At 38.1% G+C, this 26,762-nt stretch overlaps 1 protein-coding gene across 1 annotated transcript in view; it reads right to left on the minus strand.

Moving 5' to 3' along the window:
• Window positions 1-16,733: 16,733 nt before the first annotated feature.
• Window positions 16,734-26,762, minus strand: part of Phf14 (PHD finger protein 14) — a 137,579-nt gene continuing 127,550 nt past the window's right edge. The window contains exon 18 of the mRNA XM_050145855.1: window positions 16,734-16,931. Coding sequence (XP_050001812.1) covers window positions 16,857-16,931 — 75 coding nt within the window. The 3' untranslated portion in view covers window positions 16,734-16,856. The remainder of the gene's footprint in view (window positions 16,932-26,762) is intronic.

The raw sequence follows: 26,762 nt of genomic DNA on the forward strand, positions 1-26,762 counted from the left end.
TGTTATTTGGAATACATGGCCTCCGTAAGCAACTTCACCTGCATACTATATCTTGCTTCTGTTTAAAAAGGCTCCAGTGGATTTTTATTCATTATAACCTACATCTGAATAAGGAATTTTATAATTTTTTAAAGATACATTTAATAATACACATTGTTTAGTTTTTAAAAATACCATTTTGTTTTTATCTCTGCTTTCTCTACAAGATTCAGTTAAAACACAGAACAGAAATACAAAGAATTTAAAATCAGAAGGACAAAAAGAAAAGCAGAGTCAAATTCTGTAAGACTAAGGCAGAAAAAATAAGTGGCACCTGATTTAAGTGTACAGAGGAGCTGAGTCTTGTTGAAAGAAACAGTGTTAAGAAAACTCACGTTTCCTAGCTGTGAGAAAGTCATGAAACAGAGCCATGCCTTAGTGGATCCTAGGGTGAGGGGAAGTAGTCTAGTGAGTGTCCATCTCACTAAAGGAAGCTGAGCTGAAAGGAGACCAGAGAGCTTTCAGACCAATGGACACTGGGTTCTCCTAAGGACATGGGGCAACTGCCCTGCAACTATCAAGGAGAAAGAGTGTAAGTGAGTATGAGGATCCGCGAGAGTTATGAGCTATTTCAGTCTTAGTCCCTCCAAGCACAGAAACAATCATAATAGACTTCTTCCTGGAAGAAGTATCCGCATCACAAAATTGAAGCAGCGATGCTAATACCTGGAATGTTTTCCTATCCAAGCCTGCAGGGAAGAAATTTACCACCACTAACAGTTGCCCTACATACAAAGATCCTACTGTTCTGAGGATCTGAATCTAGAGTCAAGGACTGCTAGACAGTTGAAGACAACACATACAATGGGAGGGGGAAAAAGGAAAAGAATATTTGGGAAAACAAAGTAGAAACAACATAAGACAGGCTTGGCTAAATTCAGGTCTGAGCTATGTGGATGAAAGCTATACATTGAAGGTTAGAATCTGGTGCTTTCCTGGAGGCGGGTGTGTGTGTGTGTGTAAACATCAGTTTTGTGATAGAATGTCCCCAAGTGAGGGAAGACAGATTAATTTAACAAGAAGAGGCTACTAGTTGTACAAAACCAGGATACCTTATGAGAAAAAAATAAAACTTGATTATTTTAATAAAAAAACAATTAATTGCTTCATTTATCATAGTAAAAGTAATTGGGGGCATTTTAAAAAAAAAAGAGTTTGAGTGCAGTGTAGGAGTTACCAAGCCATTGCCACAAGCTTTAAGACAGAGTGACCAGATGTTTTATTTAGAAAGAGGCGTGTGAGCATCTTGATGAGAGTGGATATCATGAGCTGCTGCTAAATGGGTTGTTGGAGAGTGTCTGAAGCTCCAGGAAAGCATGGTCCTACGTCGCTAAGCTGTGCTTGCCTGCCTAAGTAGTATGTTTAAAAGCTAAATCGACGCTTCCATATGTCTTAGTTAAAGTTTTTTATTGTTATTTTAAAAAGCTATAAGCAAGGCAATTTACTTTAAAATGCTTTTAATTGCCCTATGGTATCAGAGGGTTAGACAGAGTCTATGATGGCAGAGTAATGCCATGGCAACAGGAATAGCAGAGAGCTCACATGTTGATCACACGACGGCATTAGAGAGGACACTAAGAATGGCTCTAGTCTTTTGAAACCTTGAAGCCTACCCCCAGTGGCATACCTGCTAACAAGTCACACTCCTAATCCTTCATATATAGTTCCACCAACTGGGGACCACGTATTCAAATACATACAACTATTGGGGTCATTCTCTTTCAAACCGTCACACCATGGAACCTAGTGATTCAACTCATACAAGATACTAGGAAATGAAAACTATGTCTTTTTAAAAATTTTTTAATTTATTTTTCCCTCAAGCCCTTGTCTTTTTTATTGCTTTATAAATAATACCATTCAACATTTCCACTTCCTCCCCTCCTCCCATTTTCCTCCTGTTTCCCCCTCTCACCGTCCCCTCTTCCCCTCCAGTCATAAAGGAGGGCAGGGTACTCTGCCCTGTGGGAAGTTCAAGGCCCTCTCCCCTCCATCCAGGCTTAGGAAGGTATGCATCCAAATAGACTAGGATCTACTGCTGTAGAGACAAATCCCAGTGCCATTATAATTGGCTTCTCAGTCGGCCCCAGTTGTCAGCCACATTCAGAGTCCAGTTTGATCACATGCTTGTTCAGTCCCAGTCCCCCCTCCAAAAAAAAATCAAAAAAACTATGTCTTTGTGAAAATTCTTCCACAAATATTTACAACAACTTCATTTACAGTCCCTAAAAACTGGTATGGTGGCTTGAATGATAAATGTCCCCGTAGCTTTGGGTATTTGACTATTTGACCCCAGTGGGTAATGCTGCTTGGGAGGTTTAGCTGGCATGTCCTTGATGAAAAAAATATGTCATTGAGGGCAGGATTTACCAGTAAAATGCCTCACCTAGTTCTCCTTTGACCCCTCCTCCCCTTTCTGACTTGTGGTTGGTTGCAGCTCAAGATGTGATATCTCAGCTTCCTGTTCCTGCTCCCATGACTATTTATTTATTTATTTATTTATTTATTAAGTTTAATTTTATTTTTTTTTTCAAGACAGGATTTCTTTGTGTAGCTTAGCTGGTCTAGAACTAACTCTGTAGACTTGTCAGGTCTTGAACTCACAATGCTGGGATTGAAGGCATGCACCACTACTGCTTAGCCCCTGCCTGGTATTTGTTGTCATCCCTCCACTTGGCCATTGTAGACTCCTGTTTCACTGGTCATGGTGTTTTATAACAGCAGCAGAAGAGCAAGTAATAGAACTGGAAAACTCAGGCACGAGGGGAAGACTAACCACGGCATAAGGAGAGAGCTGAAATCACTCAGTGATAGAAAGAGAAGGATGCTAGTATACATAACAACACAGATGATAGAAAGGGATAAATGTTAGTATACACAACAGATGACAGAAAGGGGTGGACGCTAGTATACATACAACATAGATGATAGAGGGGATGGGTGCTAGTATACATAGATGATTTAAGTGGAAGAAGCCACACTCAGCAGCTACACACTATATGATTTCACCTATGCCACATTGTGGGAAAACTGTGAGACAGAACATGGATTAGTGTTGTCAGAGATTGTAATTGGGAGGAGACATGAGAATTAACTATGTAGAAACCACAGACTTGATGGATATGTGGAGTTATTATAATGTATCCTTTTACTGGTGTTACCTGAGTGTGTGTTCTTAATCTCACCCAACATACACATTTTAAGTGTGGAAATTAAATTAAATATATCATATTTTTTTAGAAATGAAAGATAATGAATAAGGCTTCTGGATTGAATGATAACCGGACATTGGTACTTCTGAGGCTAGCAGCAACCATGGCTGAACAGCAGACAGGTCTCAAAGAAAACAAAGGCAATTTCCCCCTCAGGAACCCGAGAGTGAGGCTGCTGGAGTCAGTACCACCAGGTGGTGGGATTGCTCCATCCTGAGGAGCCATTCTCTTGTACACAGCCTAGCTTTTGTCTGATGGTCATTTGAGTTGTCTTCAGATATTTACTCCCAATATAGTCCCTATGCCATTTTATTGCCACTCACATGGCTTCTCAAATGGAGTCGAAAAGCTGATGATGATCTGTGTTCCATGTGATTGACAACATGGGTTTCCTGAAATGCAAATCTGATCAGGTTATTCCCTCGATTAAAATTCCTCACTGGTTCCTTATTGCCTACAGCAGGGCTTCTGGAGTGTGACTGCACATTAGAATTGCCTGGAGCATTTTACAAGGTGCCGGATGCACAGCCCACCTCCAGGCATCCGGACTTAATTGACCACAGCACAGAGTTATCAGAGCTTTAAATACTTCCCACGTGGTGTGTTTCTTAGGGGCTCATTTTCTCAAACAACATTATTAAAATATAATTCATATATTTCATATTTTTTAAAGTATGTACTTCAAAGGCCCCTTTCTGTACCCTACTATTAATTTTTAAAATTATGGTAAACTTTGTAATATAAAATGTGTTTTTAATCACTTAATTATGGAATTCAGTGGTATTAATGGCATTCACAATGCTATACAGCCACCTCAGCTATTTCTTCAGTTGCATGTGATTTAACTACTTATCCAATTCTAAGGAACTAATGAAAAATCCTTTACAGATCCAGAGACTTTTCATGAAAAAGTCTCCTTCTGTCTCCTCAGGCTGTGCTCTGAACACTTCCTGTCTGGCATTTTCTCAGATTCAGAGAAGCTAAATTATCTTTAGCCTTTGCAGACTTCGCCTTTGTCTATTGCCATTTTGTTTCTTTAAAGCGCTCCTCACACTAACTGCTACTTCTGTTTAAAAAAAATTTTAAAAAATCCCTTCAAAGCCAAACTCAAGTGTTATTTTTTTAAAGATCATTTTCCTGAAGCCAAAGCTTATTTAGCTTCCCCACTCTGTGTTCCGTAGCCTCATTTATCAACCTCTACAGGACCATTTAATCATGACAACCTTCTCTCTCTTTATCTGTCTGCACCCAGACTGAACTGAGCCCAGGCAGCGCATCACACAGAGTGTAGCTCACAGGAGAGGCTGTTTGATGAGCAAATTAAGGAACAGTTACTGATATTTAAGATTGTAACCACGGATTGTATAATTGGGTGACCGGGATTCAAGCAACATAATATATACAGCATGAGCATGGGTTCACAGGATGATATATTAGTAAAGGAACGATAACTGATGGACTTTACAAAGTTATTGCCTTTATTAAGTATATCTGATGGTATAAGACAGACGAGCTGACACACATAGACACACATATAAAACTCTTTTAATCTTTATTACAAATATATAATCTTGATTATAAATATATACATAATACTCTTTTAATCTTTATTATAAACATGCTTGAGGCTTTGAGAGAGCTTGGCTACTACCTCTATATACCTTGTGGCTTGTGGACATACAGAGAAGTCTAAAATTTACTCTGCAATATCTGCCCATTGCTAGTAAAACTGTACTGTACTTGACATGGACTTTGCAGAAGTTTGTGGCACTGACTCTCTCACCTGGGTTTCGGTTGTCAAGTGGCAGAGGAGGGAATCACATGGTTAAGCATAAGCAGTTATTCTATGAGGCACAGGGACAAGGAATGCCAACAGTGAGGGACAGAGAGAGCTGGAAGGAAGTCTTCCTCAGGCATTCTATGAACAAGCAGGAGCTCTGAAGTGCTTAAGGAAGTGTTTATAGGTGAAGAAAGATCGACTGAAACACGTATGAAAGAAATATTATTCCACATATATTGTTGTTGGAGATATAAAAGGACATGTCTTCTGTTGAGAATTATAAGGAGGGTCGTCAAACACTTAAAAGTAAAGCCAAGCATAAGACACATAACCATAATCCCAGCACTTGGGAGTCTGAGGCAAAAATATCATAAGTTACAAACCAACATGTTTTATATTGTGAGGTCCTGTCTCAAAAAACATACAAGCAAAAAATGGAATTACTATATGACCCAACAATGTCAGTTCCAGCTGTATACATCTAATATAGTGGAAAATAGGACACAGCATCAGCAAATGTATGCTTACTGTGAAATTACAGATTTAATAAAAGGTGTGTATTATCAGGGTTCTCTGAAGAGGCAACAGAACCAATAAAATGAGTGGGAAAACTATCAACCATCACAAGATGGAAGTAAAGTAAATTTCCATTGATAGATGAACAAAGAAAGTGTGATATGTCAACAATGGAATGATTCATCTTAGGAAAATAAGGGAATCCTGTCACATGACATACCATGGGAGAACCTTGGGAAAAGTCTATTGAGAGAAATAAACCACTCACAGACAGACAAACTGCATTATTCATTTACAATATATATATATATATATATATATATATATATATATATATATGAAGATCAAGAAATTGGTTACTAGGGAGTTGTGATTAGGGACTTTTAAAGGGGTGGGAGAATTAATGCACTTGTATAGAGGGTTAAAGGGGAACAATACAGCAGAAAGGTTAAAATGCAGCAGGGAAGTGGAAGGTAGAGAGGAAGAAGAGTGATTAACAACGCTAGAGACTTATGGAAAAGACATATGGAAATCCACTACTACAGAAACTTCCATATATAAATATGTATGTATGTATCTTTATATGTGTCAGGCTTATCACAGCAATACCCCATTCCCTGGTACTAACTTCTGTCTTATTCAGGGTTTCTATTACTCTGAAGAGACACCATGACCATGGTAACTCTTATAAAGGAGGTAGATAAGAGGTAGATAGATGTAGTGGGTGATTACAAGGGAATAGCATCTTCTGGTTACAACAGAGCTACAGCACATGCAAACTTACAGTGATGGTAAAAGCATGCACAAGAGCTGTGCAAGCTTGAGCTAGATCAAATTCCAGCATAAAGATGGGAATTATTTTGAAACTACTAGCTATTAGTAACTGCCAGAAGAAGGAAGAGTTTTCTCTGAGAGTGTAGCCTCTGGTATTGGTCCATGCTCCAGGCCAGGGGAAGACCCCATATCCAGGAATTATTTGGGCAGCACAAAGTGATCTTTGTGGGTTTATAGAAAAGAAAGAATTCAAAATGATCAAAACATGTTGAATGAAACTTTCCAAAGACTAATAAAAATGTGAACCTAAACGAAGAAGTTAAACCTTTAGAGGACAGAGTCGTGGTGTTGGCGATTGTTTTGCTCAATAATGTAGAGGCATAGTTTGCTCATGAGGAAGTGACACAGAGCTATCAGATAGCAATGACTATTAAGTAAGAGAACCTTTCTTTTTCACGAGGTAGGATAAGAACAATAAAAGAACAGATGGGCTAAAGGACCCTGAAGACAAACATTGTACCAAGAAATTTCCATGAGCCTATTTCTGACTTTTAAAATTAGATTCAATCAGATAATAAAGGTCAAATCAATGCAGGCCAAAAAGATAGCCTCAAAGTATTCCCCAGAGAAAGAATCAGAACCCCAAACAAATGTTCCTTTTGTTAACTTAATTTTACCAACAAAACAACATTCTAAAGGCACCAGTCTTAGCCCTTGTTAGTATAATTATAAATCTTAGTTCAACCATATACTGGAGGCTGAAATGTATTCATAATTTATAGCTCTGAGTAGTTCTATATTTTTGCCCAGGCACAAAATTACAGATTTGAATCTAGAGTCTGCTCTTTAATGGTGATTACATATGATCACCACTAAAAATCAAAACAACTATTGATGTGGGAGTGATTTCTTACTAATAAAGAAACTGCCTAGGCCCATTTGATAGGCCAACCCTTAGGTAGGCAGAGAAAGCAGAACAGGATGCTGGGAGAAAGAAGCTGAGTGAGGAGTCGCCATGATTCTCCCGCTCCAGACAGATGCAGGTTAAGATTCTCCCTGGTAAGCCAGCTCGTGGGCTACACAGAATATTAGAAATGGGTTAGAACAATATGTACGAGCTAGCCAATAAGAAGCTGGAACTAGCGGGCCAGGCAGTGTTTAATAGAATACAGTTTCCATGTAATTATTTCGGGCTTAAGCTAGCCATGCAGGCGGCCGGGTGCCGGGGACGCAGCCCCGCCGCTCCTAATGCAACAAACTATCTTCTTACATCTCCTTAAAAATGAAAAATATCAATAATCGTTCAATCTCACTCCAGAGTACACAAGAATTCATTGTACTCTTTCTCATCTTATTTGTGTCTGAGACTGTCAATAATAGTAAATTATTACTATTTATTGAGGGAATAGTAAACTCACAGATAAAACACCTTAGATATTTTTAACAAACTTAAGAACACAGCTTACAGGACTGACTTCCTTAATCACAGAACCTCACTGCCTAATTAAAAAATAGCATCACCATTTCCAAATAATGTTTCCTCCTACAGAGCTCCTTATTCATTATGTGAGGCAGATGGCAGACTCCTGAGGAGATGGCCGCCCTTAGGTTCTACTTATCGCTCTCCCTTGTTCATTGTTCTGAGTCTGGATGTCCTGAAGAAATATACCTATCTTTAAAAACAACAATAAATCTCATGTCTCCTTTAGATCAGGCTCTGCCCCAAATGGTCAGAGTCAGAACTTTTCTGCCACTTTTTCTGATCTTCAAGTGTCAACAATGAGAGCTACCACATTCGGGCTTACGTGGGCATCTGGCCTGATCTAATTATCTATTATCTCTATAAGGTGTATCTTTTGATACTCTGTGGCTTGAGCACCACGGATGTGAAAGCAGCGGTTTTATTTCACTCTATCGACAATGGCACTGTCTTATTTTCTAGAGTGAGCTATTTAGCATGCTGAAGGTGTAAATGGAAGATGTAAAAGTGACAAAAGTAACCTTGTAAACATTAATGTGATGCTGGCTGTGTTATTATCAGCCTAATGAAATCTTGGGCACACAGGAACACATAGGTGTCATGCTGGGAAACCAATGATCTAGCTCTCATCTTGACTGCAGGCAAAATATATCTCATCAAAGCTATAAATTTCATGAGTGTGCTCCCAAATTTAAAGCCCTTAAGGAGAATGGATTTCATGGCTCAATAGTTTTAAAGGGTTGTTCTTATTTGGCTTTGTAACTAGGAAATTAAGAGTTTTCTAAAACAAATCAGAATTATGTACCATAGCTGCTCGTGTTTTCACACTGTTGCTTGAAGTGCTTAACTCCCTCTCCAGATAACAAAGCCAAGGACTCCACATCAAATTCACCATGGGAAGACATTTATTACCTGCTATGATTGCTCAGGATAGTCTGGAATGGAGAAGAAAGTTGCTCATCCATGGCTATGTAAAAAAAGGTAATAGAAAATGGAGTAGTTTTCTAATCAACTTTCACAGTTCAGAGTGAAGCTTATTTAGTCTCGTATCAGGAGGAAGATGCCATAGTCCCAACAAGTATCAGAACTTGATCAGCAGAAACCCACACAGGCCTTTGGAATTCCTGGCACTGGAGAAGTAACAAAGCGAATGAATGCATTGCTTCTTTTTCAACAGGTTTTGCAATATATTTAATATAGCCATGTGGAACTTTTATAGGAAATAATAGTCTTCTGTTTGTGAGTTGTTCGCATCCAATTTTAAAAAGCAAACATTTATTGCAAGTGGGAATAAAACAAGACAATTATATTATATGTGGGAGAATATGGATATATTCAGTGCTTCTGCTTAGAGGAAAACCATTAGTGACCGTTTTGTACATTTGTAAGAATGTACAAGACAAATGAACACTATTATCTCTTTTTAAAGGTAATAGAAAAGAAGAACTAATGCCCCTACTCCCATTCCATCTGGAAGATCAGAAAGCTGAGAAGGGAAGTCACTGCCCTCTGGAGAGCATGTCCTATTTGGTCTGACGTGTGTGGAAATAAGACGTAAGGCATTTAACAGCTATTCCAATATCAAGTAATAGGTACACAGGTCTGGTGTGCTCTTATTTACACTTTCTAACCCCAAGGAATTGCATAGCACTTACTGACACACAGAGCCACATTTAAATAAAAAATAAAAAAAGAATATGTAGTCATTAAAAAAGCTTTGACTCTATTGAATATTTTCAAATAAGCCACATCATCACTTTCTGGATGTTAAAAGTTGTAGGTCCTTTGTGTATTATTTAGATTTCTATTTAACCTTTCATAGCAGTTAAGTAGTGATTTTGGTTGTTGTTGTTGAGATAGGGTTTCTCTGCTTAACAGTCCTGGTGGCTGTCTTGGATCTAGCTCTTGTAGACCAGAGAGGTCTCGAACTCACAGAGATCCACCTGTCTCTGCCTCCCAAGGGCTAGAATTAAAGGCATGCACCACGACCACTGGGCTTGTAGTGTGGTATTTTTTTTTTTACATTATTGTTACAGTTGTAAGAATTAGACCCTAAGTTTGTGAACTGCGTTACACAGGTGAAAGGAACAACTAGTTTTTAGCGTGACTTAGAGCTGAATAAAAACATTAATTGGCTCCTGGGTGGCGCCATTATGAATGCCTGTTACAAATATTCATGTACAGAGCTTTGAGTAAATATGTTTTCGTCTCCGTTGGGTAGACTCTTGTAGAAGTAGCATTACTGTGTCATGTACTAAGAGTATGACTAACTTCATAAAAGAACCCCAAATTCTTGTTTGAAATGATTTAATATTTTTAAAATTTATTTGGCTTCTAATTTTAAGTTCATTGGTATGAAGGTGTCAGATCCCATGGAACTAGAGTTATAGATAGTTGTGAGCTGCCATGTAGGTTCTTGGAATTGAACCCAGGTCCTCTGGAAGAGCAGTCAGTGCTCTTAACTACTGAGCCATCTCAATATTTTATATCTCTGCCAACAATATATGTGTTTAATTTAGTTAAAGTTTTAATCTTATTTTTGTATGTATCAAAGATTCATTTGTAGACTTAGAGTTACAGCTCAAGACCACTGTTCAGTAGTCCAGTACAATTCACAATCTGAAAATTCAAATTTTCTAGTGATCACGGCTTAAAAAGTGAAAATTTAAAATTTAAATGAATCTATTTAAGAAGTATTTCTACACATAATCAGAATGCCAAGTATTGAGGTATTGCTATTATTTTTACTACAGTTCCAAAATTTGGTACATCTTAAATTGAAGTAGCTCTAGTTCAACTTTCAATAGGTAGGAGTGACCAACTAGTAACTACAGTGTTGAATACAGTCTCTCTCTCTCTCTCTCTCTCTCTCTCTCTCTCTCTCTCTCTCTCACACACACACACACACACACACACAACACACACACACACTTCATGGATTTATAATTTTAACTTTTTTAATTAGCCTTTTCCTAATTATTCTTTTATGTGCTTTTGACCATTTATGTTTCTATAATTTTATGTTTGTTTAAATCTCTCTCAACAGACAGATGATCAAATTGTGGTACCTTTACATGAAGCCACATTTATCAATAAATAGGAATAAATTAGATTATTTGAAAAACGCTATGGAAGTTAAACACAAAAGTTATGTATGTTGTGATTTTCTTGTGTGAAATTTTAGACCGGGCAAAACTTCAAGGAAGAAGGTAAATCAGGGACAAGGCTGTTTGACTTCAAAACTTCAAGGAAGAAGGTAAATCAGGGACAAGGCTGTTTGACTTCAAAACTACAAGAAAGAAGGTAAATCAGGGACAAGGCTGTTTGACTTCAAAACTACAAGAAAGGATATTGTGAGTGGTGGAAATGCTCTGTAGATTGGAGCTGAGGTTACATGGTGTAATGGCTAATTCCAGTGACATGACAGGTCTGGAATCAATCAGAAGACACACATCTGGGTTCGTTCTTCTATGATGGTATTTCCAGAAGGGACTAACTAAATGGGTTAGACTCTCCCACAGAGGTGGAACCTCCCAGTGGGAGGCTCCTATGGGACGAATCATGGGGGGCGGGGAAGCAGTGTTGCCTGTCTGCTTCTTTCTGCGTGAGTCTACTGCTACTGTTGCTGTCATCTGCTGACCTTCAGCCTCTTTGACTTTCCAACGACTGAATAGCAGTGGCTCCCTAGAAATCTTTCAGCTCCCACTATTGCTTTGGAACTGCTGACATTCATCTTCGAGGTCCAAGCAGCTTCTGGATCATCTTTTCCACTGCCCAGCGACCTAGTCCCTATTGTGTAGGTCAATCCATGACCATGAGTTCCCACATCTCTTGCTCCTGTGAACACTCCAGTGTAATACACATGGATGTACATTTTGTCTAGAGTTACTGAGTTACACATCTGAAATGGGTGCATTTAATAAAAATGCATGGCTCATAGGGGGGTTCACGAAAGTTTTGTTTAATGAATTTAAGAACATGTAGCTAGAAGTTTCCATTTGGAAGCCAGCTGTGTAACATCCATGTCTACCTCTGCTCTTTGTACTCCAGACCTAAGCAAAGTGTGTACGGAGAGGGGCTGTTCCTGAGTGTGATAGAGACACACTAATAAAAGGGTGTTTTATTTTTAAATTCTTGGAAGTTGTGAAGAAATACAGCTCAGAATCTAGCACGAGCACAGTTCATTTCAATGGCTAGGTTTACACGCATAAGGTAAAAGGAAGCTGTGTTCTCCAGGCATTTCGCACTGTTCTTTCAGGCTGTCTCAGTACAGTGGTGCTCATGTTTGGTACTGGCCAGGAAATGAACTAAGGAACAGGGCTAAATGGATAATGAAAACAGGCAGGTTTCATTGCACAGTGGACAATCCTTAGAAGTCAACTTCTAGATCATATGCCAATCATTAACCTTTATGAAGACTTTCTGTAAATTCAATCTGTACTGCCATAGAAACCTCATTGGGATACTGTTACAGTGTTCCTTAATACAATTAAGGGGAAGCGAGGGAGAGTGCTTCACTGGAAAGTAAACCTTACTGAACTTTGATCAGATATTCTAGACATACCAAGCTAAAATAATTAATGTCTTGTGTTTTAACATATGCAACCTTGGGTATTTTGCTATGGCAGACTGATCTAATATGTACACAGCATGAAAATAAATAACATGCAAATAAAGTTAATGACAGTCACATAATTGCCTGTGGCACTATGAGATTTACATTTGGGGCTGGAACAGCAGCTCAGAAGCCAAGACCTCATATTGATTTTACAGAGAATCCAAGTTTGGTCCCCAGCACTCATGCTAAGCAGCTCATAACTGCCTTCAGCTTTGGGTCCAGACAACCTGATGCCTTTGGTCTCTGCAGTCAATGCATACAATAGCACACACCTTCACACACACACACACAATTTTAAAAATAGGTAAATCTTAAAAACAATACCATATATTTTAACACGGACGATGCAAGTTTAGGCTTTAAGCTTTTGCCTCATCCACACACAACTTTTTCCTAAGGGAAATTTAAGGACTTTTACTCTACTATTCACTATCCTAAAGTAATTGCTACATACTGTTTAAAAAAATCATTTAAAAACTTCATTTTAGTGTATGTGTATGTGTGGAAGTTGGAGGACAACTTGCCTGAGCTGGTTCTCCTCTCCCCATTACATGGATCCTAGGGATCAAACTCTGCTGATGGACTTGTCAGCAAACACCCCTTTTCTTTTTTATATTGATTTTTATTGAGCTCTACATTTTCTCTGCTCCCCTCGCTGACTCTCCCCTCTCCCCTTTAATCCTCCCCCAAGGTTCCCATGATCCCAATTTATTCAGGAGATCTTGTCTTTTTCTACTTTCTACTTCCCATGTAGATTAGATCTCTACATGGGAAGTCTCTCTTAGTGTCTGCATTGTTGTCTAAGTTCTTTGGCTTTCTTTGTCTTATGTTTAAAAACCACTTATGAATGAGTACATGTGATAACTGTCTTTCTGTGTCTGGGTTACCTCAATCAAAATAATGTTTTCTAGCTCCATCCGTTTTCCTGCAAAACTCAAGATGTCGTTATTTTTTTCTGCTCTGTAGTACTCCATTGTGTAAATGTACCACATTTTCCTTATCCATTCTTAGGTTGTTTCCAGGTTCTGGCTAAGACAAACAAAGCTGCTATGAACATAGTTGAGCACATGTCCTTGTGGCACGATTGAGCATCCTTTGGATATATACCCCAAAGTGGTATTACTGGGTCTTGAGGAAGGTTGTTTCCTAATTTTCTGAGAAATCGCCACACTGACATCCAAAGGGGTTGTACCAGCTTGCATTTCCACCAGCAATGCAAAAGTCAAAAATCCCTTTTCATTGTACCATCTTGCTGGCCCATGGAAAATCTTTTCTTAAAGAAACAGCATAAAGAATTTTGAATAAAGATATCACTTAAGTAGAAACACTTAATGTACCCACTGAATGGCTCTCCTTGTGTCTTTCACACTAACAGGCCACTTTATAAGCTCAAACATCAGTAGAGCAGATGACAACATGCAAAAATTGAATCAACTTTCTTGATTTCTTGGAATGTCACAGAGAAACAACAGGTGTTTTCATAGCTGGTCCATTACACACAGGATTCTAATCCGGAGCATAAAGAATGGGGTACTTGTCATTTCCTTTAATTCACTTAAATAAAAGTCATAAAATAAATAAAAGTTGCCCAAGAGAGATGGCTCTGAGGTTAAGAGCATGTAACATTCTTGTAGAAAATAATTTGATTTCTAGCACCCATTTGATCATTTCATAATCGTATGCAACTCTAGCTCCATGGGATCTGGCCTCTCAGGCACCAAAGGTTCTTGTTCTCACATGAACATATCCACACATAGACACAGTTAAAAATAATAAAATCAGATCTAAAAATAATTAATAAAAATCCTAAGAAGTTGGTGCCAAGAGTTATAGGTGAACTAGAAGGAAGAGAAACACATGTGGATCTAACGAAGTACAGTATTTGTGGCGATTGTGCAAAGACTGTGAAATTTGGGGGTCAGCCTGCTTGAGTTTAAACTTTCGCTGTTAAATGCAGAGTACATAGCTTTGGCTCCTTTATTTCCTTTAAGCCTCACCTTGAGCATTATTAAAACGGGAAAGCAGCAGCATCAGTCTCACATTCCCAGGACAGCTGCTTGCATAATCCCAAATCCTGCACTGTGCCTGCTAGAGTAAGAGGCACCTGTCATTACTTCACTCAGAATGACAGCCAAACATGGTAGCACGACCTTTAATCCCCACACTCCAGAGAGACAGGAAGCTCTCTGTAAGTTCGAGACTAGTCTGGTATACACTGTAAACAACAGGACAGGCAGAATTACATAGAGAGACACTGTTTCAAAGCAAAAACAAACAATAAACCAGTGACAATATTGATAAATCATCAATGTGTCAATATGGGTATTCTGAAACAGATCCATGTAGAGAAAAAGATGTCCCAGTGATTTTGACATTGCTTATTTCAAACGCCCTGTGCAGACTCTTGGCACAGTCTAGAGTTCACCCAGGGAGTCTGCTTTTGGAATTTTAGTTGCTTTCCTGATCTCCCATCAGAGTAGAGGCTATCCTTCAGTGAACTTCTTAACTCCTTGCAGTTTTTCTCCATTTCCGCTAACTATCACAGCTGCCAGCACACCCTGCTGTCACACATTCACTGAGCTCGTCAGATGCTGGTGATAAAATGACTCTGGGGAAAATCACCCATTCCACTCTCACAGAGAGGACACTGTACGCTGGCATTCTCTTACAAACCTCCCAAAGTTCTGCCCCTTAGTTTAAGCAACTCTGCCTTCAATAAACAAGCAAAGACACTGGCCAGAGACAAACTGCTCCCTGCTGGAACTGACAAATAACGGCTCAGAAGCTGGAATCAAGGAGGATAATACAGAAAACACTAATGGAAATACAGATCAGAGATAGTTTGGAAGACTGTTAAGTTAAAGGAACACAAAGAGATGGTTTTTGAAATAGTTCAGAAGTTTGAATGGCAGATAAATAGGTCCTTATTAACTATTTTTTAAAAAGATTCTATTCTGTATATGTGAGTGTATGTGTTTGAGCGTGTGTGTGTACATACATGAACTGAGGTGCCTGCGGATGCCATAAGTGCTGGATCCCCCTGGGGCTGGCATTATATGCATCTGTAAGTCTCTTGACTTAGGTGCTGGGAACTAAACTCCAGTCTTCTAAAAGAAGTAAGCATTCTTAACCACTGTCATCTCTCCAGTCCCCTTCTTAAATATTTTATGAATTAGAAATCATGGCACTCTCTCTTCTACCAAGAACTGTTATACTACTTTTATCCTCTCTACAAATTAAGAATATCATGTGGGCCTGGCAGTGGTGGCACTTGCCTTTAATCCCAGCACTTGGGAGGCAGAGACAGGTGGATCTCTGGGTGTTCGAGGCCAGCCTGTCTAGAAAAGCCAGAAAAAACAAGAGTATCATGTGACAAGTTTACACATCAGTATTTCCTGTGACAGTGGCTGGTTCTCCATGTTCCCATGCCTGGACAATTCCTATTCTCTTTTTAATTATGTTGCTGTCCTAGATAGTTTTATTGTCAATTTAACATACAGACTCACCTGGGAAGAGGGAACCTCAACTAAGTAAGTACACAAATCATACTGGCATTGGCCATATCTGTGAGAGCTGCCTGGACTGACAGTGGAGGATTCAGCGCACTCTTGGGTGGCACCAGCCTAGACAGTTGGGCCCAGGACGTGTAAGAAAGCTAGCTCAGAATAAGGTAGACAAGCAAGCTAGTAAGCCGTGTTCTTCCATGGCTTCTCTTCAGTCAGTCCTATCCTGGCTTCCCTCAATGATGGAGTAAGACCCGGAAGTGTAAGCTGAAGTGAACCCTTTCCCCCAACCCCAAAGTTGGTCTTAGTTATGGTGATTATCACAGGAACAGAAAAGCAAACCGGAACACTGGGTTTTCTTTATTGACAGCTGGAATTCTGGTAAGGCCCTTTCTAAAGATGACAGCAAATGTAGTAAGAAGAGTAAACACTCAGACATTTCATTTTTGCTAGCCAGATGTGTTATATTAGGTCACAGGCTAAAGAAAATCCTGTTCTTGTATGTTGGACAATTTCTTCCTTTTAAAAGCATTTCAAAGGCTGTTATGGTGGCCCAACTATTTAGTCCCAACAATGGGGGCAGATGTAGGCAGATGTCTGTGAATTTGAGAGCAGCCTGGTCTACATAGGGAGCTCCAGGCCCACAAGGGCACACAATAAGACCATGTCTTAGAAGAACAAAAACTGAAAAACAAAACCTACCATCACCAAGAAAATGACAAAAAATTCACACAAAAGGTATTTTGAAGGTTTGGCTTTTAAATCAAAGCTGAATTGTTTTAAAAAGAAGTATAAATTCCAAATACAAGCGCCTATTTCAAGGACTTTATTGAGAACAGTTTTGCAAATTAGATTTTACAATTAACATTTTATAAACTAGAAATGTTATTTGTCACAGCGTGAGTTGTAAACTCTCCAGACCAACAGAAAGTCCTTATTTCTTTGCATTTCTCTGCTCCACACTGAACTCTTGAGATGCATTTTTTCTTTCAGCTTCATTTTCATCTTCCTGCAAAAATAAATTTTAGCAAACATGAAATTCTAAATTGCATAGAACGTGTCAGCCCAACAGTACATTTAAAAACAACGTACTGTTCTGATTCCAGAAACCTTAAGGAAAAGATTATGTATCTATAAAGTTACTAACATTTAATAATGGCACATGGTATTTTCTCCTAAATGTTGATTAAAACTTCCTATCTGCCTTTCAAAGCAACCAATTTTATCAAGGCTTTCAAAATTACTTTCGGAACACCTGCTACTGAACAGTGTTCTCTGTGGTAAGAGAACCAGATAGCTTTCTTTTGCTCTTTGATAAAAAACAATAAATTTAACTTCTAAGACACTTTATGTGCTCCAGCATGGCATTTTGGTCTCATCTAACATACTTTCTCGACAGGTCTGTCAATTTTCCAATTACTTGTACCCCCATATGTTATCTGAAGATCAGTCAGTTCTAAAATAGGAAACATGGCATGTCATGCTGTAGACTGCTTACAATCTTCTACAGCTTCGACTCTAAGTGCTGGCCCCATAACTCACATCGGTTGCCATGGCACATGGAGGATAATGAATTGACATCATAATGTCTGCTACCACAGGAATGAAATGTACCCTGTGGTTAATATTAAATGGTGACCTTCAAAGTATAAATAATGAGTCTGGAAAAATATTTCATCCTATAATTGGCAACCTCTCTTACACATATTCCTTCAACAATGTCCAAGTACCAAAGTCTTGCTTTCCTGTTACTTAGGATTTATCACATATGATCTTTCATTTTTATTAACTGAAATAAAAGTATGGCCTAAGATATTACTGAGTTAATTAAAGCAGAGGCAGAAATTCTCAAGTATCTTTAAATAAAGTTAATACCAAAAATACAATCCTGTATCTCCGTGTTTTAGAAAACTAAACTTAAGAAATCAAGTAACTTTTGAGTTCTTCTTGTGTCAATGCAAACCAACGTATATGCAATTGTTTTCTATGGGCAAAACAAACACAAACACACAAACAAAACTCTTTAAATCAGTAAAGTGAAGCAAGCATCCTCTACATTTTGTCTCTCACCTCCACAGCATTAATGGTTTAGACTCTGTCAACAGGAGAAAAGTAGAGAAACTATAAATATTACCAACCATTCTGAAGCATTATAGGTACATGAGACACCAGAGAAAAGATTTTAATATTATCTTTGTAACACAACTTTGTATATTTTTCATAACTACTACTATGTGTTATTTAATTTTCTCCCTAACTTATCTCTAATGAATAGATATTAGTAAATAGGAAGCTGCTTTCTTTAGATAAGAGTTCCCAGAAATTATACTATAGTTATATCCTATTCAAAATTAAATATTAGTTCTCTGCCTTCCATTGTCTTCTTGTAGTGAAACATTAACAGTGGATAAAATCACTTGGTAAAGAGTTTGTGGCGGATTGGATGAGAATGGCTCCCACAGACTCTGTATGTTTGAATACTTTGTCCCAGTTGATGGAGTTCCTTGGGAAAGATTGGGAAGTATGGTACTGCAGGACGTGTGTCACTGGGGTAGCTTTGTGGTTTCCAAAGACTAGCCCCATCTCCTGTGTATCCTCTTTGCCTCTTGCTTGTGGACCAAGACGTGAACTCTCAGATGTTCCTGCCACCATATCTTTGCTCTGCTATCACACACTCTGACACGCTAAAACTGTAAGTCCAATTAAACGCTTCCTCTTCTAAATGGCCCTGATCATGCTGTTTTATCACAGGAATTGAAATGTAACTGCAGCAGTGGTTACTTTGTCAGGCAGCACCAAATCTGTCAAGACGCTCTCAAAGCAGGGCTTCTTCTTTATATTATATTCTTACCATCTGAATAAGTACAGTTAACATACAACTGGAGTCTAATCAATGTTTTCTGAATTTTATGGAATATCTGAGTTTAAAAATAAGGTTGTATAAACTAATACATACTTTAAAAAGGCATATTATCATTCCTTACTCTGGAGTAACACTTCCAGCAATTTTGATTTATAGTAACAGCACTGATTTAAAAAAAAAAAGGCAAAAATGCACGAAGCAGTTTGTGTCAAAAATAGCCATACATTTTAGATTTATTTTATTTATACATGTATGAGTGTCCTGCATATATGTATATGTACCACACTCATTCTTGTGTGCGCAGAGGACAGAAGAGAGTGCTAAGTCTCCTAAGACTGCAATTTCAGATGGTCGTCAACCATAAGGTACATGCTAACAACAGAAGCCAGTTCCTATGCAAGAACAGTACATGCTGTCAATCTCTGAGGTACCTTCCCAATCCCCAATACAGGCATTTTAAACTCCAACCTTTAAGATGAGAAACAAATGAAGACTTTATCATCTGAACAGTCCTACTAAGTTTGCAGACCGTTATGTTGGTTAATAAACTGTATCTAACTTTATCTAGCAACTTTGACACTGCTCTTTAACTCAAAATACAAATGTAAAGGGACTGTAGAGGTGGCTCAGCAGTTAAGAACATTATAGTATATTACACTTGTAGTATGCCATGGGACAGTTCACGAGTCGGGCTAAAGACTAGAGACTAAAACACACAGAGAGAGAGAGAGAGAGAGAGAGAGAGAGAGAGAGAGAGAGAGAGAGAGAGNTTCCATGGGTGACTGACTGAGTGTGAGCCGGGAACTAGGCTGGAGGTTTAAAAGCACATGCACACAGAGACAGGGGGGGAGGGGTCATCCTTGAAAGAAGAATGCCCCCTTTATTGTGTTCCAGGGCCACTTATATAGGACCCTCCCTGACTAATGGCCACACCCGAGGTCTCGGGATTTTTCAGCTGCAAGCCCACCAGAAACCACTTCCCTGCTATCAGGAACTCATGAAGGTCTTGTGCCCAGAGCAGTTGCAAGAACAGGAAAACAAGCTGTTTACTCTGGCAGGCAAAAGGTCATAGAAACTTCAGGGTCTGAGGGTCTGCAGTTCTCAACAGTACGCAGCATTTTCTTTCAGAATACTCAAGATCAGTTTTTCTACTCCCTAATGGAGGCTTACAACCACCTGTAAGTTCAGTTTCAGGGGTTCCATCTGTTGCCCTCTTCTGCTCTCTGTGACATATACATGGTCAGTCAGAAAAAGAAAAACTCATGCACATTAAAAAAATTAAATATACAGATGTGGAGATGTGGTAATAAGCCTGGGGAACCAGAAGTCTAGGAACTATCTATATATTTAATGATTAGAAACTATAGGAGAATGCTGTTAAATAAATGTTTGCAATTTCCATTAAGTTGCAAATATGTGTGTGTGTGTGTGTGTGTGTGTGTGTGTGTGTGTGTGTGTGTGTGTCAGAAGTAAATTTTCAACTTCACAGGTTGCTACAACAGCAGTCTTCTTTGGTTGTCTTTTCTAATCAGGAAGCCCGGTTACAAAATCCTGTCTCTTCTAGCACTGCTTCCTCTGAGGTCAGATACACAACTGTCTCCTCCCTTTCTCTATTCTGAAATTTTGACTTTAAAATTTTGCTTTTTTATATTTTTAAATACTTATATAACCATTACAAGCCTATCTATTTGTGATTTTATATCAATACAGCCGTGACTTAGATGTAGCAAAGGATCATGGAGGGGAGGAAAAGACAAATCTAACTGCTGGGATGTACCAATGAAGCTGCTATATTATAATAATATAAAAATAATAGTAATAGGTTTTATCTTACATAAAACCATTCCAGCTTGATCCTGTAAAGCTCTAATGGGACTGTTCTTTGGAAGTGTGTATGTTTAACACTGTAGGTCAATTTTACAAGAACTTTATATATAGTTCAAGATTAACAAAATCATCCAGGCAACAGACCAAGTATCATTAATGAGTAAGTGCAGAGCAAGAGAAACTGCGAAGGAAGAAAGGCTTCCGGCACAGCACTTCCTCACTACTTGATAGCAAACACAAGCAGACATTGCCTCTTGTGCCAGGGGTTTCACTTTGCTGAGCTAAGACATCTGCTTGTTTCCCAATGGAAGAAGACCCCTGCTACACGGATCGTTTTCTTAGTGACAGTCCTGACAAGTTTGACATTTGTTTTGTGAAGGATCTCTGAAGCAACTGTCAAGAAAACATACCCTTTGGGGGTACTGGGAAGCAAAAGGCATGCTCTTAATGTTTAAGCTTGTTATTCAAACTCCAGAAAACATATTGATTCCAATGACCCCGTTGTTCGTTTAATCAGATGTGGAATTTCAAAAGTGTACAGTCATTTGACAGTAACATCCATAAATCCAAACAACTAAATATGTTTCAGTGGCCTCCTTATTTTTTTTGTTACTGTTTGCTTGTTTTTTGTTGTTTGTTTTTACTGACAGGATGAAAAGGAGGGGAGCCATCATTTCCAGGTGCAGGAGGGACATGTAATAATGGTCTAATGCTCTAGGCGGCAGAGAATGAAGAGTTGTTGTGAAAGAAAAATATGTAAAAACATTTCTCATGTTTGTCAAAGGAAAATGCTTACTATTTACTGTATAGCACTTGCAAGATTTCCTTCAAATGCTATTTAACTTGTGTCAATGATCTGGAATGGAGACTCCTAGTTCCCCTTACCGACAAATGCATTGTTTTTCTGACAATAGTTCAAAGACATTATGTTAATTAAAAAACCTACCCACCTTCTTTTCTTTTCTCTTAACTCCAAGAAAAGGCCAATTATTTACTATCTGAAGATTTTTACTGCTCAAGAAATTTGTGAACTCAAGTTATAGTTTACAAATAAAGACATTAGCCTTATCTTGTTAACGGCCATGTTTTAAAGGTTTTCTTTTAAAAGTAAAATTATAAAAACACACAATTTCCTTGTTCTTTCTTTACATAAGTTTATAGCCAAAACCCCAGTAAACACCAACTTAGCCACACGATCAAGATCAGTATCACCTACTTACTACTATTACACCAATGTGATGCACTAAGAAGGGAACATGGCTTCCAGCCTGTGGTGCCTCCCCTTGAGCTAAGCATGTTAAAACAACTCAACAGCAGTCTGCAAAAACGTCAAGGTCGGCGATGACAACACTTTGAAGCGTCACAACTGTAGAAGCTTAAGGTGGCAAGATTGCTTAATGCAGAGTGGAATACTGGACCATAAAAGTACCAGTGGGAAAATGAAAACACACCATAGGGTTGTCACTAAAATCATCGGGTGCGAACTTTCTAGTGCTGGTAACTGTACAATGGGTACACAAGATACAAACAGTGCACTTAACTGGGAAAAGTGAGTTCAGAATTGTCTGTCCTGTTATCTGTAAACTAAAAATGTTGTGACGTAAAAATACTAAATATTAAATAAATGGCTATTTGTTCTAAACTATAATATTAACTTAGTGTTTTAGATAAAAGTAGAGTATATAAAACATGGGAAAGATATTTTTATTGAGAAAAGCAAAACAAAAACACAAACACCAAGACATCCATACCTCTATACTTAAAAAGCTAAAAATAACCTTTTCTTCCTATGGCTCTATAAAAAATTTCTTCACTAAGGACCCAAACTGATATTATTGTTTTATTTTACTGTCTGTGGGATTCTGTGCTTTCTTATATATCCACTGTGAGCAGAGGTTACTTTCCTAACTATAAAACATGTCTTTAATCAAGACATGTATCTTATATCTTTTACAGTTCGGCCATACACTTATTTCTACAGAAAGAGTAAAATTAGTTGCTTTACCTTTCCCAAACGTGCTATTCACAGAAAGGACGCTTGCTGCTTGAAAACATACACACAAACAAAAACAGACTCAGCAGGTTATATTAATACATACTTATACATACATACATATATATACGTGTGTGTGTGTGTAACAACATAACAAAAACAAGGCTATCATCTTGAGAGTAGTGGGGTCTGGGAGGAATTAGAAAGAAGGTAGCTGGGAGGGGCTAGGAGAAGGGCAGAAGGGGAGAAAATGATGCAATTCTATTTCAATTAAAAATATGTTTTTTAAAAATTTGTAGTCATAGGTGAAGAAATGCAATACATCCACATTACTTCAAAATGCACTTAAGCAGCACTTTCTTTTACTAATTTCATGTAAGTTATTATTATTATGTTTATGTATGATGTAGTGGGGGCATCCATTAGTTTTAACTCTCAACAGTATAGAAGACCACAGTTTACTATAGCCAACATTCTAGTGCTGCACAATGAGGAAAAATTTATCTTAATAACTGGAAAAATACTGATGATAATGAAAATGTTTCAGGCAAAATGAACACACTGCATACTTCAGACTAACATTAATTGGAGCTTTTAATGCTTTACAATTCCACCATAATTCTTTAAATGGTGCATTTACCTCATAGTAATAAACACTTGGGTCATTAAGTAAAGTGTAAAACGTGTGTGTTGTGCTACATTAAACAACCTTTGGCCCCTTTTCTGTACATCTGCATTCAGTTTTCCAATGCACTGAATAAGTAATTGAGGACTCTAATTACATTTCCTGACTTTGCATATTTGAGATTCTTATTTCATTCCATACAAAAGGCAATTAATCTACCATTTTACAACTGAATTCCAACTTTAGTGGGCCATGGTAGACACTGAAATGAACTTACAAGAAATGCTTAATTAAATTTACTGTAGGAAGGATATGGATTTTTCTTACGACAGAGTTGCATACTTAATTAAAAATTCTATGAACATACTATAAAATTAAAGTAACATTGGATGGTCTTAGTAAAAATCAGTTCAACTAAAACTATCATTAAGAGAATGAAGGACTAGGGTAGAGAACTTGCCTAGCACATTGAGCATCTCATAAACAGATGGAATATTTTACTTCTGTGTTGGCAGCTATAGGTCCCTGGCCCCTTGACTTTGCCAGCGGCTGCTCTGAGCACGAGACCCTGAAGCCCGTTGATGAGTCTGCAGCTGACAGATCCCGAGAGCTGGGCATGGCTAAGGATTTCTAGATAAGCTGCCCTGAGCATAATAAATTTTAACACGGGGCATTTAGCATTCTTGTATCAAGAATGACCCCTGTCCCTGTGTCTCTCTCCATGTCCGTGTCTCCGACTCTCTGTGTTTCTCTGTGTTTTTAAGTCTCCAGCTTAGTTCCCGGCTCGCATATGGTCTTGTAGTGACACAGGAACTACAGGACCATCAGGGTTTTACAGGACCGGTCAGGTTTTTACACTTCTGTTCTTTTTCAAGCAAAAGACAGTAGAAGCATCATTTTACTCAACCTCACAAAAGTATATCCTTTATTTTGGCTACAAGTTAGACAGAAAAAGAGATGTAGGGCATTTCTAATTTCTGACAACACACTGATTCCCTCTTTAAAGTACTTTCTGTCCTCCTCTCTAGTTTGTGACTCTGGAGCAGACCTTGCAGAATGAGGTCCTCCTGTTATTTTTTCTTAATGGTAACTTTTGAAAGCATAAGCATGGGTCAGTTAAAAAAGATTTTGAACTTTTCCTATGTGATGTGGTACCAATAAGGAGTCTGACTTGCCAGGGAAAAAAAAAGCTCTAAGAATTGGAGCACCCATCTAAGGAGGTTCAATTTAAACGGAAGGAAACGAATTCAGTCAGTGGAAACTACAGATCCAACATAAGTAGGAGAAAGAAAGAAAATGGTATGAAATGATAACAAGCTACAGAAGACTATTCATGAGTATAAGCCCAATTTCCTAAAAATTAGACATAAAACCATCACAACTTTAAATGTAAGTATTTTAATATCTGATTTTTTGAGAATTTATACAAGAGTACCATATCTGTATCATATTCACCCCATCCTCTATCCTCTCTAAATCCTCCTATGTTCTCCCCTATTCCCTCTCAAATTCATACCATCTTCTATAATTATTTGTCCCTGTCTCTGTCTCTCTCTGTCTCTCTCTCACACACACACACTCTCTGAGTCCTTTAGCAGCGTTACTCAGGTGTATGTGTGTTTAGAGATAATCTACTTCAATATTTTAAATTCCTTAAATATTGTTATCGATGGAAGTCAGATAATTGTAAATATTTTATAAGATAATTCTGATGTTAAAAAACAACTTCATATCTAAGTAATTAAATAGTCAACTAAGTTTTTTTTGTTTGAAAACTCATAAACAATCTCAATTCAAAATTTCTTCAGTATACAATGCCTTTATTAAAAATATTTAATTTACTCATTGCAAAAGCTACACATCACACTCAAAGATAGTTTTCAGCTAATCTGATTGTAACTGTGATATGTATGGGAAATCTCTTTCACTTTTTACATTTCTCCTTAGTCACCAAGTCATTACAGCTAAAATGTTTCCAAGGCTGCTTCAGTGCGTGATGATTACAGGGTCAAGAGTGTAAAATCAATTTCTTCACTAGACTTAAACTGTCCGGGGACTTAAAGAAAAACAACTCTTTGGATTGTTTTCCAAATATAAAGAATTTGAAACTCCTTTCTGAAAAGGAAATGTGGTAACTTCCTAATGGAAAAACCTCACAAATACCAAGCCAACTGAGTGAGGATAGTCAGGTTAGCATTACAAGGAATGCACAGGCTATATCCCAATGCCTCACCCTGAGAGTAACGGTAACACAGGCCTGAGACTTCTCATTAACATACAACTTGCCTAATCAAGAGAACATACTTGAAAAATACAAACGGAAGCCACGTGGTGGTGGTGCAGGCCTTTAATCCTAGCACACAGGAGGCAGAACAGGTGGATCTCTGTGAGTTTGAGGCCAGTCTGATCTACAGTGTGAGTTCCAGGACAGCCAGCACTACACAGAAAAACCCTGCCTAGATAAACAAGCAAAAAAGATGTACATGAAAAGACAATGCACAGCACCATTTGTTGAAGATGCTTTCTTTCTTCCATTGTATACTTTTAGCTCCTTTATCGAAAATGAGGTATTCATAGGTTTGGGGATTAAATTCAGGGTCTTCTATGCGATTCCATTGGTCGACTTCTCTGTTTTTATGCCAATACCACACTGTTTTCACTACTGTAGCTCTGTGATAGAGTTTGAAGTCAGGGATGGTAATGCCTCCAGAAGATCCTTTATTGTATAGGATTGTTTTGGCTATCCTGGGTTTTTTATTTTTCCATATAAAATTGATTATTGTCCTCTCAAGATCCGTGAAGAATTTTGATGGGACCTTGATAGGAATTGCATTGAATCTATAAATTGCCTTTGGTAGAATTGCCATTTTTACTATGTTGATCCTCCCAATCCAAGAGCAAGGGAGGTCCTTCCATTTTCTGATATCCTCATCAATTTCTTTCTTCAATGCTTTAAAGTTCTTGTCAAATAGATCTTTTACTTCCTTGGTTAGAGTTACCCCGAGATATTTTATGCTGTTTGTGGCTATTGTGAAAGGTGAAGCTTCTCTGATTTCCCTCTCTGCTTCCATATCCTTTGTGTATAAGAGGGCGACTGATTTTTTGGAGTTGATCTTGTATCCTGCCACATTACTAAAGGTATTTATCAGCTGTAAAAGTTTCTTGGTGGAGTTTTGAGGGTCACTTATGTACACTATCATATCATCTGCAAATAACGAAAGTTTAACTTCTTCCTTTCCAAGTCAAATCCCCTTGATCCCCTTATGTTGTCTTATTGCTATTGCTAGAACTTCAAGCACTATGTTGAAGAGGTATGGCGAGAGTGGGTTTCTGAGTTTAGTGTTCCTGAGTTTAGTGGGATGGCTTTGAGTTTCTCTCCGTTTAATTTGATGTTAGCTGTCGGCTTGCTGTATATAGCTTTTATTATATTTAGGTATGACCCTTGTATCCCTAGTCTCTCCAAGACTTTTATCATAAAGGGATGTTGAATTTTGTCAAATACTTTTTCAGCATCTAATGAAATGATCATATG

The sequence above is a fragment of the Alexandromys fortis genome, unplaced genomic scaffold (assembly GCF_014885135.2).
Source record: "Alexandromys fortis isolate MF-2015 unplaced genomic scaffold, M_Fortis_MF-2015_v1.1 scaffold_34, whole genome shotgun sequence".
Classification (NCBI taxonomy): domain Eukaryota; kingdom Metazoa; phylum Chordata; class Mammalia; order Rodentia; family Cricetidae; genus Alexandromys; species Alexandromys fortis.